This window comes from Solanum lycopersicum, chromosome 10 (genome assembly GCF_036512215.1).
Source record: "Solanum lycopersicum chromosome 10, SLM_r2.1".
NCBI classification, from domain to species: domain Eukaryota; kingdom Viridiplantae; phylum Streptophyta; class Magnoliopsida; order Solanales; family Solanaceae; genus Solanum; species Solanum lycopersicum.
Genome location: NC_090809.1, coordinates 49421538 through 49441304, shown reverse-complemented (window position 1 = coordinate 49441304; position 19767 = coordinate 49421538). Strand labels below are relative to the sequence as shown.

Here is a 19767-nt window from a genome sequence, read left to right as displayed (position 1 = left end):
ACGGAATTACAGATCCTGAAAATGACATCCAAAATTATTCAAATCTGAATTGAAGCCCCAATTAAATTTAGGTTGAGCCGTTTATTTAGGAGGAAACTTCAATAGGGTTCTCTTTCAAGCTTGAATTCGAGATTTATGATTAAAGGTAAAGAAGTAGTACATCCCAAAATTAATTCATGCAATTTTTTAAATATAATTTTTAATATTTATGATTTGTTATAAATATTAAAACTTTAATATATTATTTTTTAAAAAAGTTATGTATTGAGTACCATGACATTATTGAGACAAAAGAATAATTAAGACGAACATAGTCAGACTTTTAAGTATATCGGTAATTTTTATTTAGACACTTGAATTATAATATGTTTTGATTGAGGACTTGAATGTATGATAATATACTTCTATAGACATTTTCGCCTCAAATTTTAGACACACTCACTGACAGTAGATGTTGCATTAGTAATGGGGTGAGTTTATTAACTGGGTGAGTTTAATTAGTAATGGGTGGGTTGTGGATTGATTTATAAATTATATTAATAAGTTAAATTATAACAAATATTTGAGCGCCACGTATTTAAAAAAATATTCAAATAGTTTAAATTTAAAGTCGTTAAATAAGTGGTCAATTTTAAAATCAAAGGTGGATGACAAGGATATTTTGGAGCCAATAGGTGAATAAAAAGGATATTTTGAAGTCAATAGGTGGATGAAGGATAATTTTGTACCATTTCTAATACTTTAAAGATATTTTAGACCATTTTTGTAACAACCTGTTTAGTCATTCGAGCACTAGAATCTTTTGTGATAAAAACTAACTGGGTCGACGTATCACGCGACGGACCGTCATGGTCACGACGGACCGTCATGGACTCCGTCGTTCCATACTTGTGTAATTTCTTCTGCTGCTCTCCTCATTACCCTCGACGGCAGGTAGGACGAACCGTCACCAGCACGACGGTCCGTCGAGCGTCGTCGTTCCAAAACACTTCAACTCTGAAATCTGGGTACTGGATCGACTCTCTGAACTTCGTGACGGAACTGCAGGACGTACCGTCATAGATACGACGGACCGTCACAAGTTGCATAACCTCACTATTGAATTTAACTCTCTGAACTTTGTGACGGAACTGTAGGACGGACCGTCGCCGATATGACGGGTCATCACAAGTTGCGTAACCCCAACTGGGTCGGATTACTACTAAAAGTTTTAAAGGGGTGTTTTGGACTATTCATGATTATAATTATGGAATTAGTGGGGTGAGTTTAATAATTTATTTACATGGGGGTTAAAGAAGATACTAAGGAAATAAATAGTGGGTTACTTTTATCATAACGGATTATATGATAATTAGGGTAAAAGAAAAAGAATTTGCAGAAGGAAAATAAAAAAAGAACAGGAAGAGGGGAGAACGAGCGAGAGAGAGAGAGAACGAAGAGGAAAGCAAAGGCATTGTGAAGTAGCTTGCTTGATCACGATTCTTCGGTGGAGGTAGATTATGATTTATTTCTATGTGATAGATAAACTCTAAATAGAGATCGATATGTATCGGGTGGTATTGTAAAGTCTTCTATATGCTTGATTGTGTGTTTGTATGTTGTGATTATGTAATTTTGGTGGTCAGAATGATGAGGCTGTTGAATCTTCAATCTTAAATCCTCTCTATTAAGATGACGCCTTGACATAAAGAAGGCTTGATGAACTAAAATAATGAGATAAATGGATCGGAGTGTCACGTTCCGACACGGTAGTATTAGGGGATCGGAGTGTCACATTCCAACACGGTAGCATTAGGGGATCGTAGTGTCACGTTCCAACACGGTAGCATTAGGGGATCGGAGTGTCACGCTCCGACACGATAGTATTAGGGGATCGAAGTGTCACGTTCCAACACGGTAGCATTAGGGGATCGGAGTATCATGTTCCGACACGGTAGTATTAGGGGATCGAAGTGTCACGTTCCGACACGATAATGATAAAGAGTGAATTATGTTAATATACTCAAATTCGAAGAACCTATTTCCCAAATGAGTGTGGTGTGGGGGCTTGAGTCCCCTTAGGTGTGCTTGGTGTTGTTGCCAATGGTTTTTATAGTTGTTGATTGTCACCTGTTAAGTATTGTGGTTGATTTTATATTATTATTTAGCATATATTATTTTCTATTTCGAGTTGGCCGATGTTACCTACTCAGTACGTGTTCCTTGTACTGACCCCTACTTGTGTTTTCTTCTTTGGTATTTGTGGAGTGCAACAAACGTGTCATCGACTTCGACTCGTCATCAGTTCTAGCCAGTCTTCAGCATATCAGAGTTCAGGGTGAGCTATTATTCCTAGCTCGTACTGGATTATCTCCTTTACGTCTTGATATCTTGAAGTTCGGACATAGACCATCTTTTTACTATTTTTATCTTCTTAAATACTCTTAGATTTAGAAATTTGAGGATACATGTTCTTGGTGTGATGACTTCCAGATTTTGGGAATAATAAGTATTTAACTTTAGAAGTTGATTTAATTGATTTCGTTAATAAGTTTTAGATCTTCCGCATTATTTTTTTACTATTCATAATTGATATACTGGTAAATATTGGGTTTAGATTTGTTAGTTCGCTCACCTAGGAGGATAAGTGTGGGTGCCATTCGTGGCTCATTTTTGGTCGTGACAAACTTGGTATCAGAGCGTTAGGTTCGTTGGTCTCATCACACAAGAACGAGTCTAGTAGAGTCTTGAGGAACGGTAGGGGGACACCCTTACTTTTCTTTGAGAGGCTATAGGACTTTAGGAAAATTCCATTCTTTCGTGCTATTACTTGGATCCTATTGGTATCTAGATGATACAAATTGGTATCTGACATCCTCACTCTATTTCGCAGATGGTTAGAACTAGAGCAACAATTGTGCCAACACCAACACCTGCAAGACAGGGTACGTCTGAGCCAACCATTGGGGCTGTAGCTCGAGGAGGAGCAGTGGCAAGAGGCCGTGGTAGAGGTCGCAGGAGGACATCCTCTAGAGGTAGAGGACAAACACCTGGTCCAGCTAGTAATAGGGCGGTGACTCCTCCACCGATTGATGAGGTAGTAAGAGAGGGTGGAGAAGGGGAAAATGAGCAGGTGCAAGATGAGGAATTACCACCCCAACCTACCCCAGAGATGATCGACCAGGTTCTTACTTATCTTAGCGGGTTATCTGATCAGGGCCAGACACCTCTAGTGTTTCCTGTACCAGCACATCAGGTTCCGGGAGTACAACATGCAGCTGCTGTGGCTCCCCGCATGGATGCCTCATTGGAAGTAGACATGTTTCCTCGATTGACTACAAGGTCTATAATGATGAGTGATCAGCATGAACTTTTCACTAAATTCTTGAAGTTGAAACCTCTAAACTTCAAGAGTGTTGAATCTGAGGATGCCTATGATTTTCTGGTTGATTGTCATGAGCTGCTACATAAGATGGACATAGTAGAACGATTCGGTGTTGAGTTTGTGACCTATCAGTTTCAGGGGAATGCCAAAATGTGGTGGCGGTCGTATGTTGAGTGTCAACCAGCACAGGCACCACCTATGACTTGGGCATCATTCTCTAGCTTATTTATGGAGAAGTATATACCCCGGACTTTGAGGGATAGGAGGAGAGATGAGTTCCTGAGCCTAGAGCAAGGAAGGATGTCTGTTGCTGCTTATGAGGCCAAATTTCGTGCGCTATCCAGGTATGCCACTCAGCTTTGTTTCAGTCCACAAGAGCGGATTCACCGCTTTGTGAAAGGATTGAGGTCAGATTTGCAGATCTCAGCCTTACAGGTAGCTGCTGCAGCAAAATCCTTTTAGGAAGTGGTTGATTTTGTGATAGAGGTGGAGGGGGTGAAGCCAGGCGACTTCACCATGGCATCGACATCTAAGAAGTTCCGTAAGGGAGGTGAGTTTAGTGGTTCTTACTCCAGAGGGCAGAGTTCAGGAGGTTACCCAGCCCGACATATTCAGTCTTCACTACAGGCTGTAGTTGGGGGTCTATCGTAGACCAGTCAACATTTCTCTGAGTTTGGAGGTTATCCCCAGACTTCGTCATTCTCACAGGGACCTATGCTTGACTCCAGAGATTGTTATGGATGTGGAGATACAGGACATATTATGAGGTATTGTCCAAAACAGAGTTACAGACCCCCAATAGTTAGCGGTAGAGGTGGTCATGGGAGAGGCCGCCATTCTGGAGGACGTGGTGGCCAAGGTAATGGTGGTCACCAAATCAGTCGGGGTGGCGGGCAAGCTGGAGCTACTGCAGCGCAACATGGTAGGGGAAATGGGCAGACAGGTGATAGGGCCCATTGTTATGCTTTCCCCGGGAGGTCTGAAGCAGAGACATCTGATGTTGTTATCACAGGTAATCTTTTGGTTTGTGATTGCATGGCTTCTGTATTATTTGATCCTGGATCCACATTTTCATATGTATCTTCCTCCTTTGCTACTGGTCTTGACTTATATTGTGATTTTCTTGACATGCCTATTCGTGTCTCTACTCCTGTGAGTGAGTCTGTGATAGTTGAGAAGGTGTATAGGTCTTGCCTTGTGACTTTTGTGGGGAGCAATACTTATGTATATTTGATTATTCTAGAAATGGTTGATTTTGATGTGATTCTGGGTATGACTTGGCTTTCTCCAAATTTTGCAATCTTAGATTGTAATGCTAAAACTGTGACATTGGCCAAGCCTGGGACAGATCCGCTAGTGTGGGAGGGCGACTACATTTCCACTCCATTTCATATCATCTCCTTTCTTCGTGCTAAGAGAATGGTTAGTAAGGGTTGTTTAGCTTTCTTGACACATCTCAAGGATGATACTTCCCAAGTACCTTCGATTGAGTCTGTCTCGATAGTCCGTGAGTTTCGGGATGTGTTTCCTGCAGACCTTCTTGGTATGCCACCGGATAGGGATATTGATTTTTGTATTGATCTGGAGCCGGGTACTCGCCCCATTTCCATACCCCCTTATAGAATGGCCCCAGCTAAGTTAAGGGAGTTAAAGGCCAACTTCAGGAGTTGTTAGGTAAAGGCTTTATTAGACCAAGTGCATCCCCTTGGGGTGCTCCTGTTTTATTTGTGAAGAAGAAGGATGGAAGTTTTCGGATGTGCATATACTACATGCAACTGAATAAGGTAACTATTAAGAACAAGTATCCTCTTCCTCGCATTGATGATTTGTTCGATCAGTTACAAGGTGTTTGTACCTTTTCAAAAATCGATTTGAGATCTGGTTATCATCAATTGAAAATACGGGCAACAGATGTGCCAAAGACTGCTTTGAACCAGGTATGGGCATTATGAATTCTTAGTAATGTCTTTTGGGCTTACGAATGCCCCTGCTGCTTTCATGAGCCTGATGAACGGGATTTTTAAGCCATATCTGGATCTCTTTATCATTGTATATATTGATGATATACTGATATACTCAAAGAGCAGGAAAGAACATGAGGAGCATTTGAGAATTGTATTGGAAGTGTTGAGGGGGAAAAGGCTTTATGCCAAATTCTCCAAGTGTGAGTTTTGGCTAGATTCAATGTCCTTCTTGGGGCACGTGGTTTCTAAGGATGGAGTTATGGTGGATCCATCTAAGATTGAAGTAGTGAAGAGTTGGGTAAGACCTACTAATGTTACAAAGGTAAGGAACTTTGTTGGTTTAGCTAGCTACTACAGTCAATTTGTCAAGGGATTTTCTTCTGTTGCTTCCCAATTGACAAATTTGACTAAGCAGAATGTTCCATTTGTATGGTCGGGCGAATGTGAAGAAAGCTTCCAGAGCCTCAAGACCTTGTTGACTACTGCACCAATTCTTACCTTGCCAGTGGAAGGTAAGGATTTCATTGTTTACTGTGATGCATCTTATTCTGGTTTGGGTGCAGTGCTAATACAAGAGAGGAATGTAATTTCTTATGCTTCGAGGCAATTAAAAGTACATGAACGTAACTATCCGACCCATGATTTGGAGTTGGCTGCAGTTGTGTTTGTGTTAAAGCAATGGAGACATTATCTATATGGGGTCAAGTGTGAAGATCATCGTAGTTTACAGTATGTCTTTACTCAGAAAGATTTGAATTTGAGGCAGAGGAGGTGGATGGAACTACTGAAGGACTATGATATTACTATTTTGTATCACCCAGGGAAAAAGCTAATGTTGTGGCAGATGCTTTAAGTAGAAAGGCAGGGAGCATGAGAAGTCTAGCCCACTTACAGGTTTCTAGACGCCCATTGGCTAGAGAGGTTCAGACTCTGGCTAATGACTTTATGAGGCTGGAAATACTAGAGAAGGGAGGATTTTTGGCTTGTGTGGAGGTAAGGTCTTCTTTTCTTGACAGGATTAAGGTAAAACAGTTTACTGATGAGAAAATGACCCGAATTTGAGATATGGTATTATGAGGAGAGGCTAAAAAGGCAATAATTGACGAAGAAGGCGTTTTGAGAATTAAGGGAAGGGTATGTGTGCCCCGTGTTGATAATTTGATTCACACTATTCTTACAGAGGTTCATAGTTCAAGGTATTCTACACATCCTGGTGCAACCAAGATGTATCGTGACCTAAAGCAACATTTTTGGTGGAGTAGAATGAAGCGTGACATTGTTGATTTTGTTGCCCAATGCCCGAATTGTCAGCAGGTAAAGTATGAACACCATAGGCCTGGAGGAACACTTCAGAAAATGCCCATTCATGAATGGAAATGGGAAAGAATTGCAATGGATTTTGTGGTTGGTCTTCCAAGGACAATGGGTAAGTTTGATTCTATTTGGGTAATTGTCGACATATTAACTAAATCTTCTCACTTCATTCCGGTCAAGGTGACTTACAATGCCGAGAATTTAGCCAAACTCTTTATCTCAGAAATTGTTCGATTGCATGGAGTTTCACTTTCCATCATATCAGATAGAGGTACACAATTTACTTCTAAATTTTGGAGAACATTGCATGCTGAATTAGGTACTAGGTTGGATCTTTGTACTGCATTTCACCCTCAGACCGATGGTCAGTCTGAGCGAACGATTCAGGTGTTGGAGGATATGCTTCGTGCATGTGTGATAGAATTTGGTGGTCATTGGGATAACTTCTTACCCTTAGCAGAGTTTTCATACAATAATAACTATCACTCAAGTATTGATATGGCCCCATTTGAGGCACTGTATGGAAGGAGATGTAGGTCTCCCATTGGTTGGTTTGATGCATTTGAGGTTAGACCTTGGGGTACTGATCTTCTGAGGGAATCGTTAGATAAAGTAAAATTCATCCAGGAGAAACTTCTAGCAGCTCAGAACAGGCAAAAAGAATATGCACATCGAAAGGTTAGGGACTTGGATTTTATGGAGGGTGAGCAAGTCTTGCTGAAGGTTTCACCCATGAAAGGGGTAATGCGGTTTGGTAAGTGAGGTAAGCTTAGTCCGAGGTATATTGGTCCATTTGCAGTTCTGAAGTGCGTGGGGGAGGTGGCTTATGAATTGACATTGCCTCCAGGACTCTCAGGAGTGCACCCAGTATCTCATGTGTCTATGCTGAAAAAATACCATGGGGATGGAAACTACATTTTTCGTTGGGATTCAATTCTTCTTGATGAGAATTTGTCTTATGAGGAGGAGCCTGTTGCCATTTTAGATAGAGAAGTCCGCAAGTTGAGATCAAAGGAGATTGCATCTATCAAGGTTCAGTTGAAGAGTCCACTTGGGAGAATGAGGCTGATATGCAAGAAAGATATCTACATCTTTTTACAGGTTCAGGTACTCTTTCTCGCCCTTGCTTTTCTTCTTGTGATCGTTTGAGGACGAACGATGGGTAAATTGGTATCTATTGTAACAACCTGTTTAGTCATTCGAGCAGTAGAATCATTTGTGATAAAAACTTACTTGGTCGACGGATCACGCGACGGACCTTCATGGTCACGACGGACTGTGATAGACTCTGTCGTACCATACTTGTGTAATTTCTTCTTCTGCTCTCCTCATTACCCTCGACGGCAGGTAGGACGAACCGTCACAGGCATGACGGTCCATCGAGCGTTTTCAAAACACTTCAACTCTAAAATCTGGGTACTGGGATCGACTCTCTGAACTTCGTGACGGAACTGCAGGACGGACCGTCATAGATACGACGGACCGTCACAAGTTGCGTAACCTCACTATTGAATTTAACTCTCTGAGCTTTGTGACGGAACTTCAGGATGGACCGTCGCCGATACGACGGGCCGTCACAAGTTGCGTAACCTCAACTGGGTCGGATTTCTGCTAAAAGTTTTAAAGGGGTGTTTTGGACTATTCATGATTATAATTATAGAATTAGTGGGGTAAGTTTAATAATTTATTTACTTGGGGGTTAAAAAAGATAATAAGGAAATAAATGGTGGGTTACTTTTATCATAACGGATTATATGATAATTAGGGTAAAAGAAAAAGAATCTGTAGAAGGAAAATAAAAAAGAACAGGAAGAGGGGAGAACGAGCGAGAGAGAGAGAGAACGAAGAGGAAAGCAAAGGCATTAGGAAGTAGCTTGCTTGATCACAATTCTTCGGTGGAGGTAGATTATGGTTTATTTCTATGTGATAGATAAACTCTAAATAGAGATCGATATGTATTGGGTGATACTGTAAAGTCTTCAATATGCTTGATTGTGTGTTTGTATGTTGTGATTGTGTAATTGTGGTGGTCAGAATGATGAGACTGTTGAATCTTCAATCTTAAATCCTCTCTATTAAGATGACGCCTTGACAGAAAGAAGGCTTGATGAACTAAAATAATGAGATAAATGGATCGGAGTGTCACGTTCCGACACGGTAGTATTAGGAGATCGGAGTGTCACGTTCCGACACGGTAGCATTAGGGGATCGAAGTGTCACGTTCCGACACGATAGTATTAGGGGATCGGAATGTCACGTTCTGACACGGTAGCATTAGGGGATCGGAGTGTCACGTTCTGATACGGTAGCATTAGGGGATCGGAGTGTCACGTTCCGATACGGTATTATTAGGGGATCGGAGTGTCACGTTCCGACACGATAATGATAAAGAGAATGAATCTTGAATTATGTTAATATACTCAAATTCGAAGAACCTATTTCCCAAATGAGTGTTGTGTGGAGGCTTGAGTCCCTTTAGGTGTGCTTGGTGTTGTTGCCAATGGTTTTTATAGTTATTGATTGTCACCTGTTAAGTATTGTGGTTGATTTTATATTATTATTCAGCATATATTGTTTTCTATTTCGAGTTGGCCGATGATACCTACTCAGTGCGTGTTCCTTGTACTGACCCCTACTTGTGTTTTCTTCTTTTTTATTTGTGGAGTGCAGCAAACGTGTCATCGACTTCGACTCGTCATCAATTCTAGCCAGTCTTCAGTATATCAGAGTTCAGGGTGAGCTATTATTCCTAGCTCGTACTGGAGTCTCTCCTTCACGTCTTGATGTCTTGAAGTTCGGACATAGACCATCTTTTTACTATTTTTAGCTTCTTAAATACTCTTAGATTTATAAAATTGAGGATAGATGTTCTTGGTGTGATGACTTCCAGATTTTGGGAATAATAAGTATTTAACTTTAGAAGATGATTTACTTGATTTCGTTAATAAGCTTTGGATCGTCCGCATTATTTTTTTACTATTCATAATTGATATACTGGTAAATGTTGGGTTTAGATTTGTTGGTTCGCTCACCTAGGAGGATAAGTGTGGGTGCCACTCGCGACTCGTTTTGGATCATGATAATTTTCCTCCGTTGATTTTTATCATTAGTAGCCTATAATTATTATTACCAATCATCATCGCTATTATAATATTCAATCACTATTATTAATGACCGTCATCATTACTATCTATTATCAACCACCAACTCGAGTTGTTGATGTGACACCCTCTAATAACCATCATTTATAATTATCTATTTTCTTTTTTTCTTTTGCATTTTTTAAATCATAATTAACATTAATGCCAACAGTAAGTCCATCCACTAGCAACTTCTAATAAAGCCCACATAACAGCAGTTACTAAAAAAACCCAAATTGTTTCATCCCACGCAGTGCACGCACTACACTACTAAATAATGCTAATTAATAATCAAATTTTTAGCTTTTCAATTCCCCAACTTTATAGTTTTTGTGTAAGTACTAAAGAGTATTAGAAAATATATAAATTCCTCCAGTTTCATGTTCAGGAAATTTGCACAAGTATTGGGGTGATATTTTACACCACCATTTTCATCATGAACACTGGTGATAAAAATGATTGTGGCATAATTGTGAGCAAGCAGAAGAAAATAAGAAATAGATCTTATCTGCTTCAGAAGTTAATCAGTAGGGAAATTCATATTTTTTTGATCTTCCTGTAAGAAAATCTTTTTCATGGGCATCTTCTATTTAAAAAGAATCTTGCTCAATTCAATAGAAAGTTAACTTCTACCTTATTCAATTCAATGAACACTTAACTTCTATCCCACTTTTCTTCTTTTCAGGTTAATTGTTGGAGCAAAATTTTTATAGATATTCAAGCTTGTCACATGCTTTATCATTCTTACTGGAAGGTAAAACTCAAGTGGTTTTTGACACAGGTGCGAAGCAAGTCTATGCGGAAAGGATAGGAAAAGCCTTTATACGATACGCAAGTTGTTAATTTTTATTTAAGTTTTTAAATGATGAGTTGTTATTGTTTTTAGTATTCCTTCTGTCCCATTTTATGTGGCAACATTTGACTGGACACAAAGTTTAAGAAATAATGAAGACTTTGAAATATTTGTCAAATTGCCCTTTAAAAAAGTAGATTCAATTTTTTCTATACTCATAAATTTATTGAGTACTATATTTAAGATTAAGTGGGACCAACAAGGGTAAAAGAGAAATTGTACCTTTTAATAATTACCATATAAGTAAATTTAACATTCATTTTAAGACTTACCAAAAAAGAAATGGTGTCACATAAAATGAGACAGAGGGAGTATATTTTTTTTGGAAAAATTACATAAACAAAGACCTTTTATTTTATAATTACCAATTTTAAGTACACTTTTTATTTATTACCATTTTTGTCAACTTTTAGCTATAAAACAATTTAAAACCCATTTATTCCTTTTTTATACAAATTTTAAACAAAGTAAAACATATTATCGTCATATCCTTTCTCACTCTTTTTGTTTCTTTCTCCTCCTCCTCGTCAAAAATTAGGGTTTCTGTTTGTTTTTTTCTCCATTTTTCTGTACGAATTTTAATGGAAGAAGGTCTTAGAAGAAGTCCGCGTCTAGTGAGGGCTTCGAATCCAAAAGTTTATCGAAGAAATCGAAAGAAGCTTCAAGTTTCGTCTTCTAATTCTATGGATGAAATTCCAAGTTTTAGTTTGGGTATATCACAAATTTCGGGGGAGAAGAACAATGAGGAGAAGAACAATGAGGAAGAAAACAAGAAGCAAAAGAAAGGTAAAAAACGAGTTAAAGAGGTTAAAACAATGAAGAAATAAAAAAATATGTGTTACTTTGGCATCTACATCGAAGAAAATCGTTGACAGTGATAATGATTTTGAGGATTTACCTCCTCAATTTCAGTCAAAAAGTTTGAAAAATAAAGATGGATTGGAGAAGAAAAGGCCGGTGAATGATGGAAAAACACGAAATCGTTTACCCAAAAGTGTCATTCTACCAGAGAGTAGATATCCGGTATGTGCTAGTACTTCTTAGTTATTTGTTGTTTAGCAATGGGTTGTATGTTGATTGCTGCTTGTTTTTTAGATGTAGTATGTGAAATTATCTTTAATTCAACTTTCATTCAACTTTAATTCAACTTTAATTCAACTTTATTTCAACTTTAATTCATTTTTTATTCATCTTTAGTATGTAGTAACACATTTTTAATTCATGTTTAATGCATATGCAGGATCGTAAATTCTGGAAACATCCTGATGTTGTGTATATTTCGAGTAGGTGGTCATGTTACACTAATCATAGTGTCATTGAACAAATCAAACTATCTTTATCTGATAAACAACTTGAGATGTTTTTTAGGAATACATGTTTTGGGTACTTTCTTGACCTTCCAAAATCGAGCACACAACTACAACTTATTCATTGTCTTATAAATAGAGAGTTAAAACATACACCGGATGATGTGTTTGCTATTGAAATAAATAACAAAAAGTTATTTTTTGGTCTTAGAGAATTTGGGATAGTTACAAGCTTAAATTGTGTTGGTGATGGCACATCTATCAATGTTCCCAATTCTAGATGTAGTTTGATGAGTAGTTATTTTCCGGAAAAAATCACAGTTCCAAAGAGTCATCTACGTGCACTGTTTTTAGCTAAAAAATTCATAGATGATGACTCGGCTGTTTCATTGGTTGTTCTATACTTCATTAATGATTTTTTATTTTCATATGAGGACAACGAATACCAAATTAGCAATAGAGATTTTTACCTTGTGGAAAGTGGAAAATTCAATTCATATTCGTGGGGTTTAGATGTCTACAAAAAGTTGTCTGATTCTGTGAGGCATGAGCTTAAGTCAACACATAAGTACTATAGAATTGGTGGCTTGCCTCTTGCTCTTCAAATTTGGATATTTGAGTGTTGTTCAAAGGTTGATGAAGATATAGCTATTCGTGTTGCTGATTCTATTCCAAGAATCTTGAATTGGAAGACAATTGCAGAAAGTCCATGGTTAAAATATATTGAGAAATGTCTCTTCATGCCTACAAAAAACAAGGTATTTGTACAAAGTTAATACATTTTATTACATTGTTTATTTGAACTCAAGTTACTATATCTAATGTTATTTTGTGTATTTGGTTTTTCAGTTTGAGAACATAGTGGCCAGTGAAGATGAAGTATCCAAATTAAGGCTTCCTGAAACTCGTGATTACCATGTTGAAATTTTGAAATTGGAGCCTAAAGGATTAAATCATGGTCTAGACATTTTGACCAATGAAGTCATAGAATTGAGAAAAGAGCTTGTAAAAGTATACACAAACTAAACTTTAGGCTTTTTATTTTAAAACTGTTATTTTTTTAATATTTTCGTTATGATTTAATATCTATTAGGTTAATGAAAATAACAAAGCGCTTGAAGAGAAGATTGATTTAGGATTCAATCAAATCAAAGAATTTGTGGTGAACTCAATCAAACAATTATTGGAGGATATTTCTTTGCTGTTTGCTAAGAGTGGTGGTAGCAGCTCTGTTATTCGAGAAGTTAAGGAACCATCTAAAAAGCATGCTGGCGAGACATTTTCAGGTGGATTAGATTTTAATGGAGGTTCGTTTATATTTTCAGTAAATTTCTGTTATATTCATAATATAATTTTAATATATAGTTTAGTATTTTCTTCCACTTAATCAATAAATGACACGAATTTGATATTTCATTTTTCAGTTAACTTTGATAGGTTTTTTTAATAATATGTTAATTACATATACAACATTTTCTCCCCGTGTTAATGCATCTGTAAATGAATCGAGAGGGAACGATGCTCATGTTATGGGATCAAATCAAAAATAAGAATCTCAAGTGCTTAAAGCTACAGTTAGATTTGCTGATGTTGAAAATTTTGATAGAGTATCAAGTAAAATAGGTAATGAAGGATTTTATACAAATATATTACATATTTCATATATTTTAATTCAATTCTGTTTTTTTAAATGTTCTTGTTATGTAAAGATGAAGATGTTGCAGAAATTGCTATTGAAAAAGTTCTGTCAGAGGTTGTTGCTGATATAAATGGTATTCATTTTCTTAACTTCAACTAAACTTCTTTCGATTTATTTTGATAACATTATTAAAATATTTATTTTGCTTACAGTCCAAGAGGCTGCTGATGTGAATACAGTTGGGGCGAAACCTGATGGTAATGTAGTAAAAAACCAACATAAATAAGTGTTGCATCTGTTAATTGTAAATTAATCAATATATCTATTATCTGCAGATGCAACAGAGGATTGTCAAAAATCTTTGCATACTTTTGATGACTTTATTTTACTTGATAAAGATCTTTCTCAGATCAATAGGACTGAAGAATCTTATCTAAAAAAAAGAGCCCAAGTTGATCAAACAAAAAGAAAGTGTCACCGAAGAAACGTGGCAGAAAGAAAAATCCAGGAAAGTTAATAACATCTCCCTTCACACAACATTTTGAATCTGGAGGAACTTTATGTGTTACACGTCAGGTTTTTGAGACAAAACATCTTTTTTTATATGCAAGCGGAGGAGATGATGAATCTGATTTGATCGATTCATTCACTAAGTGGCTTTATACGGGTACAAAAAAGAGGTAATTTATTTTGATATTTTTGGGATAATTTTCCTAATTCATAATATATACAAGCTTAATTCAACTTGTGGAACGCTCTGTACCTCTTTTTTAGTTTCGTATTTGCCTCTTTTTTAGTTGTTCCTGTCTCGGTTTTGAGTATTTTTTTTATTTTTGTTCTGTTTTGATAGGGGAAAGAAACCTTATACAGATGCTCTTAATGTTATCAATCCAGCATTTGAATTGGGTGTCTGTACGGTAGATGAAAGACTCTGGTTTTTCAAATTGGCACATTCCGGACAACAATGGTGTGATGAGGTTTGTTATATAAATTTTAGTTGGACGTTAATATTTCTTTGATTCATTCTGTTTCTTAATCTTGAGTTTGCCTTTGTCTCAACTAAAATTCTTTCTGTTTAGTTGTGTAGATAGATTGTATTTTTCATCTATTGAAGCTCTTTAGTTGTGTGACATTGCAATTCTATAACTTGCAAGTCATTTTTCTTTCTGTTCTTGTTCCCTTTGTCTCTGTCTTTCAAGAGGGACAAAAGCTCAGGATATTGCGAAAAGGATGAAATTTGTAATCATGTTCTTGTCATTTTAGCTTCAATTCTTTTCTTTTGAGGTTCATTGTATCATTAAGAATCCACATATATTCATATACATGAGCTAAAATATTATATAAAATATGTCAGCTTCAGTAAGTTACTGTTGTCTCTAAGTTTTTTTCTGGTAGAAATTGAACATCTTCATAAGTTCTATCACTATTCTGTTTCACCAATATGTGATGAATGAGCCACACTTGGGGCGAAAACAGAGTTTTTCCTTAACTTTGAGTTGAAATTTCTGCACTGTTCTATCACTGTTCTGTTTCATAAGTTTTTTTTTGCAGCATATTGATGTCATTTTCTATTACCTAATAAATAAAGGAAAATATGAAACCAACAGTAATGTTCGTTTTACGACGACTGATTGTGTTTTCAAGACAAAGATTACCAATTCTTTCTTTAAACTTTGTGATGCTCATGAGGATAAGAAAAATTTTAAAGTTTTAGATTCTGATGATATTACCCGGTATATTAGTGGACGTCGTTTGTTGGCAAGTACTTCGTGGGATAAAGTGGATTTTGTTCTTATTCCACTAAACATTAAAGAGAATCGTCACTGGATTTTTGTGGTGTTTGATATTGGGCAAAGGTCATTGGAAGTGTATGATTCATTTCCGGCTAGGGGTGGGGTGAATTTAGAGGTAAAAAATATTGTTGAGATGCTTTCGGTTGTTTTACCATATTATCTAAGTGTGGTTAAGTTCTATGATAAGCGTCCTGAATTGAAGTCAACACCAAAATACAGTGAGATAAATGAGTTCGAGAAAATTGAGTTTCATTTCATAACTAAAGATGTTCCCAGACAAAATGAGGATTCGCTGCAAGTATTATCAAACATGTGTTTTTTTTAATTATTAAATTAATTTTTTGATAATAATTTTATATTGAATTTTGTAGGGATTGTGGAGTTTTCGTTGCTGCATTTGCGGAGTTTGTAAGTAATGGCCAACATATTCAAAATCAACAAGTAAAGGCAGACATTGTCCGAAAGAAATTTGGAGCTATATTATGGGAATATGCAAGAAGGAAGCAAGCGAGTGACCTTCAAAGTGAAGACGAAAGACCAGTTAGATAAAGGAATATAGTTATATTAGTTAGTATGACTATGAAAACTATATAATGTAAAACAATTTGTAGTTACTATGGCTATGAAAAATTGTATTGGTCTATTTTGTAAGTCTTGATATTATATACCTAGCTGTGTTGTTTATATGTAAGTCTTCTATTTGAAGTTGTTCCTTCTTTGTGTCCTTATTGATCCTTTCTGTTTGTACTTCCTCTAAGGAATTTTGTCTTTGCAGTTGGAATGCTACATATGTTAGTTTATTTGGGAGCAACAAGCTGTTGCCCATGTCTATCCAGCTTGCTGGAAGTATGCATGATTGAGTTTAAAGAAGTCAATGCTCCTCATACTTCTTTTTGAATGACACTATGAATGCTCATGTAAAACTGGCAGGAAATGGTAGTAAAAAATTATAATTAGGTTGATTTAAAGTTATAGTTTTATTTGAATATGTAATTTGAGTAGTTAAAAATTGTAATTTTCGAGGTAAACATGAAACCTCAATAAGTTGTGAAAACTATAAAAAAATCATGTATTTTTTTTGTTGCAACTATATGAACTTCTGTGTTACGAATCGATACTATTTTTTTTTTTGAAATCCTATTTTTCTTTATAGAATTAGAACAAGACATTAATCTTAAAATTTCAACAAGTGAATTAAACCTGAATTAAACTTGAATTAAATCTATATTACACAAATGGTAACAATTGAATTAAACCTGAATTAAACTTGAATTAAATCTATATTACACAAATGGTAACAATTGAATTAAACCTGAATTAAACCTAAGCTAAAGTTGTATTACACAAATACTAACAAGTGAATTAAACTTTGAATTAAAGCTATATTACAAAAATACTAACAAACCAAAAACATACCAAGCATCACCCGAATTCTCCAACCTGACAAATATACTCAGCAAGACATTTCCAAGCCTTAAGCTCAACTGGGTTATTCCAGTAAACTATATCATTTCATCTATATATCATATAAAATGTAACTATACACATAGAAACATTCCAGTAAACTGAATAACATAAGATTGCACAACTAAGAAAGCATTCTATTAAACTGAATAACACGAGATTGCGGAACTAAAAATATAAACCATATAACCGAACATGATCCAAATTCGTAGAGTCAATGAGCTTCTAAAACAAATTATTTTTTTATTCTTGATCATAAGACCTGACATTTTTGCAAGTCTTCCTGTTGTGATCATGTTGTCCACAATTGTTGCATGTAATTTTTGCCTTCTTGAATTCATCTTCTCTCAGTTGAGTATGTCTTTTATTTTTTGGCCTTCCCGGAGGTCTCTTTCCATGAGGTGGAAGTACAATATCTTCAAGAACATGTGTTGGTGTGTTCCATGTACTTTCATTTGGCAGGGGATCCATTTGAAATTGATATGTCAACAATAAATTTTTTCTTGTATAGTAAGCCGAACAATATTTCTCATAACCAGTGTGTTTTATTGTTAAAACGGCCAAAGCATGTGGACATGGTAACTCATCCAATTGAAATCTCCCACATGTGCATGTACGTTGGTGAAGACATACTGTGAATTGTGTAATACCATCAAGTATGATATACACATATTTATTTGTCTCTACAACCTATGAAAAAAAATATATATTCAAGAGAGATGTTAGATATGAATCCGAAGAAAAAATACTAGCAAACAGATTAGGCATACCTTTAATTTCTCTGATGCAGTTTTATTGCGCCGCAATATATTTTCATACTTTTTTCCAAGGTGAAAACCTGAAAATGTCGCCTTTGATCTGTTATTGTTATTCCATTTCTGTACAAGTTGTCTCATGAATTCCAAGAGTTGCAAGACTGTAAGAACTTTGGCATGTCTTGTTCGTGAATTGACTGATTCTGCTATATTTGTTGTCATCATCCAAGTTCTGTTTACTTCAGCATGCACACGCGACCATTTGTTGTATCCAATGTTCAACAAGTAATCTTTGATCCTCTTATCTATCTTCTCAACCATTGTCATACATTGATTAAATTCTGTCATGGTGTATGTTTTTGCCATAGAGTAAAACAACTCAGTGACCCTTTGTTGACTTCTTCTGAAATTTTTCATTATGTTTTGCAGTAAGTGCCACATACATGCAAAATGAGGTACTTCATCATAAACTGTTGAAACGGCCTTAATAATGCTTGCATGCCTATCGGAAACGATACACATCTCTGGTCTTTGACCAAATGCATCTCTGAATTGCTCAAAAAACCACCTCCAAGATAAATCATTCTCTGAATCGACAATAGCATAAGCAAGTGGCAATATACTCCCTGCACCACGTACACTTTTTTTAATACAAGTTTAATACATTTTTACTGCAATCATAATTCAATTTTAATACATAGTTCAAAAATTCAATATAAAAAACAGTATCATATTCGAAAGTCTAACCTGCTGCATCTAAGGTATTAGCGGTTAGCAGTGTCCCTTTGTATGCTCCCTTTAAGAAAGTTCCATCAACAACTACAATTGGTCTACAATATTCCCATCCTTTTATCGAGGTGAACAAATCTACAAACGCATATAAAAAACGGTCATCCTCTGATTTGTGAAATCTTATATGAGAACCAGGGTAAGTCGCCTCTAGTATGTGAAAGTAGCTTGGCAACTCTGCATAGGATTGAATTGGATCACCCCGGATTAATTCAAGAGCTGCTTCTTTAGCTCTCAAAGCTTGCATATATGTGAGTCGCACACCATATTCAGCTAACATGTCACGTTGTATGTCTTTTGGTGTGTAATTAGCATCTGGTTCAGCATATTTACCCACAATAATACTCTCAACAACACTCTTAGTTGCTAGCCTTTCCGATAATGAATTATGTAGCAACAAACAAGTGTGTTCGCTTTCAAATTCTCTAATCTTGAACATTTCATATTTGTTCAAGCTTGAAGCTCGTAAACTCCAACTGCAGCTTTCTCCTAGGCACTGTATCAAATAGCTGTAGAAAAATATTAATACACAATTAATAATTTAAAGTGACTTGAATTTAGGTCTTACCTTATTGCGCTTGATCTTGTTATCTTGAATTGAAAATGATTAAGAATGGAATGTCTTTTTAGTGCACTAGTGAGGACATATTTATTCTTATACACCTGATCTTTTTCAAATAAAGAGTTATTGGGAATAATAATGATGCCTGGTGCTAATTCTTCTAGCTCATCAACTTCCTCACATGATCCGAATCCAATTAACCCTATTGCTTCATCAATATCATTAAATGTATTAGAGAAGTATGAATTGTGTATAACCCTCATATCTCCTGAAGTGTCTGAACACAAAAGTGGAATGAGTGCAACATTAGTCTCCAAGTTGACTGGTTCAGTTGTTGTGACACATAAAGGATATCTTGTCATATCTCGATGTTCCTTTTTAGTTTCAAGATATACCTTTACCCCCTTATCATTATGAATTTGAATTGGAGGAGACCTTTCATCAATTTTATATCTAATTTCAACTTTACTTGTTGATGTGTCTATTGACAATTGAGTAGCAATTACAGAAACGAGGGTGGCAAACGTTGACTCTGTGTGTATCAACACACCATCTGCCAAGTAGTTAATATATTTGTTGCTAGGATCCCATCGTCCATTGAAGTAAAGCATCACCGCTATATTAGTCATATTTTTTCTGCACATCATTAAAGAGTGTATTACTATTATTAAAGGACTAGAGAGAGACATATAGATTAATCTGCTAAAAGAGCATCACTTTGCTAACAACTGAATTAAATCTTAATAAAATCTAAATTAAAAATTTATCACACAAATGCTAACAAGTGAATCAAACATGAAAAGAAGTTGTATTACACAGATGC

At 36.1% G+C, this 19767-nt stretch overlaps 2 protein-coding genes across 2 annotated transcripts; one reads left to right on the top strand and one right to left on the bottom strand.

Moving 5' to 3' along the window:
• The first annotated feature begins 10008 nt into the window (after window positions 1–10008).
• On the top strand, window positions 10009–16102 carry LOC112940110 (uncharacterized). Its single transcript, XM_069290429.1, has 7 exons — window positions 10009–10340; window positions 10468–12700; window positions 12792–13714; window positions 13794–13838; window positions 13917–14261; window positions 14432–14558; window positions 15746–16102. The coding sequence occupies exons 3-5, from the start codon at window positions 13633–13635 to the stop codon at window positions 14096–14098; spliced, it is 309 nt and encodes a 102-aa protein (XP_069146530.1). The 5' UTR covers window positions 10009–10340; window positions 10468–12700; window positions 12792–13632; the 3' UTR covers window positions 14099–14261; window positions 14432–14558; window positions 15746–16102.
• Window positions 16103–17081: 979 nt separating this feature from the next.
• On the bottom strand, window positions 17082–19573 carry LOC112940074 (uncharacterized). Its single transcript, XM_026027654.1, has 4 exons — window positions 19046–19573; window positions 18341–18878; window positions 17609–18219; window positions 17082–17528 (listed from the first exon to the last, which is right to left on the bottom strand). Exons 1-4 carry the CDS (start codon window positions 19571–19573, stop codon window positions 17082–17084), a joined length of 2124 nt encoding a protein of 707 aa, XP_025883439.1.
• Between the last annotated feature and the right edge of the window lie 194 nt (window positions 19574–19767).

Excerpts from the sequence above, each read along its gene's own strand:
- LOC112940110 (XM_069290429.1), top strand. The coding sequence starts at position 13,633 with ATGTTCTTGTTATGTAAAGATGAAGATGTTGCAGAAATTGCTATTGAA. Across the intron at positions 13,715-13,793 it reads GGTTGTTGCTGATATAAATG|TCCAAGAGGCTGCTGATGTG; the intron begins GTATTCATTTTC and ends TTTTGCTTACAG. Across the intron at positions 13,839-13,916 it reads AGTTGGGGCGAAACCTGATG|ATGCAACAGAGGATTGTCAA; the intron begins GTAATGTAGTAA and ends TATTATCTGCAG.
- LOC112940074 (XM_026027654.1), bottom strand. The coding sequence starts at position 19,573 with ATGACTAATATAGCGGTGATGCTTTACTTCAATGGACGATGGGATCCT. Across the intron at positions 18,879-19,045 it reads CTTTATTTGAAAAAGATCAG|TGCCTAGGAGAAAGCTGCAG; the intron begins GTGTATAAGAAT and ends TATTTGATACAG. Across the intron at positions 18,220-18,340 it reads TAATACCTTAGATGCAGCAG|GGAGTATATTGCCACTTGCT; the intron begins GTTAGACTTTCG and ends TACGTGGTGCAG.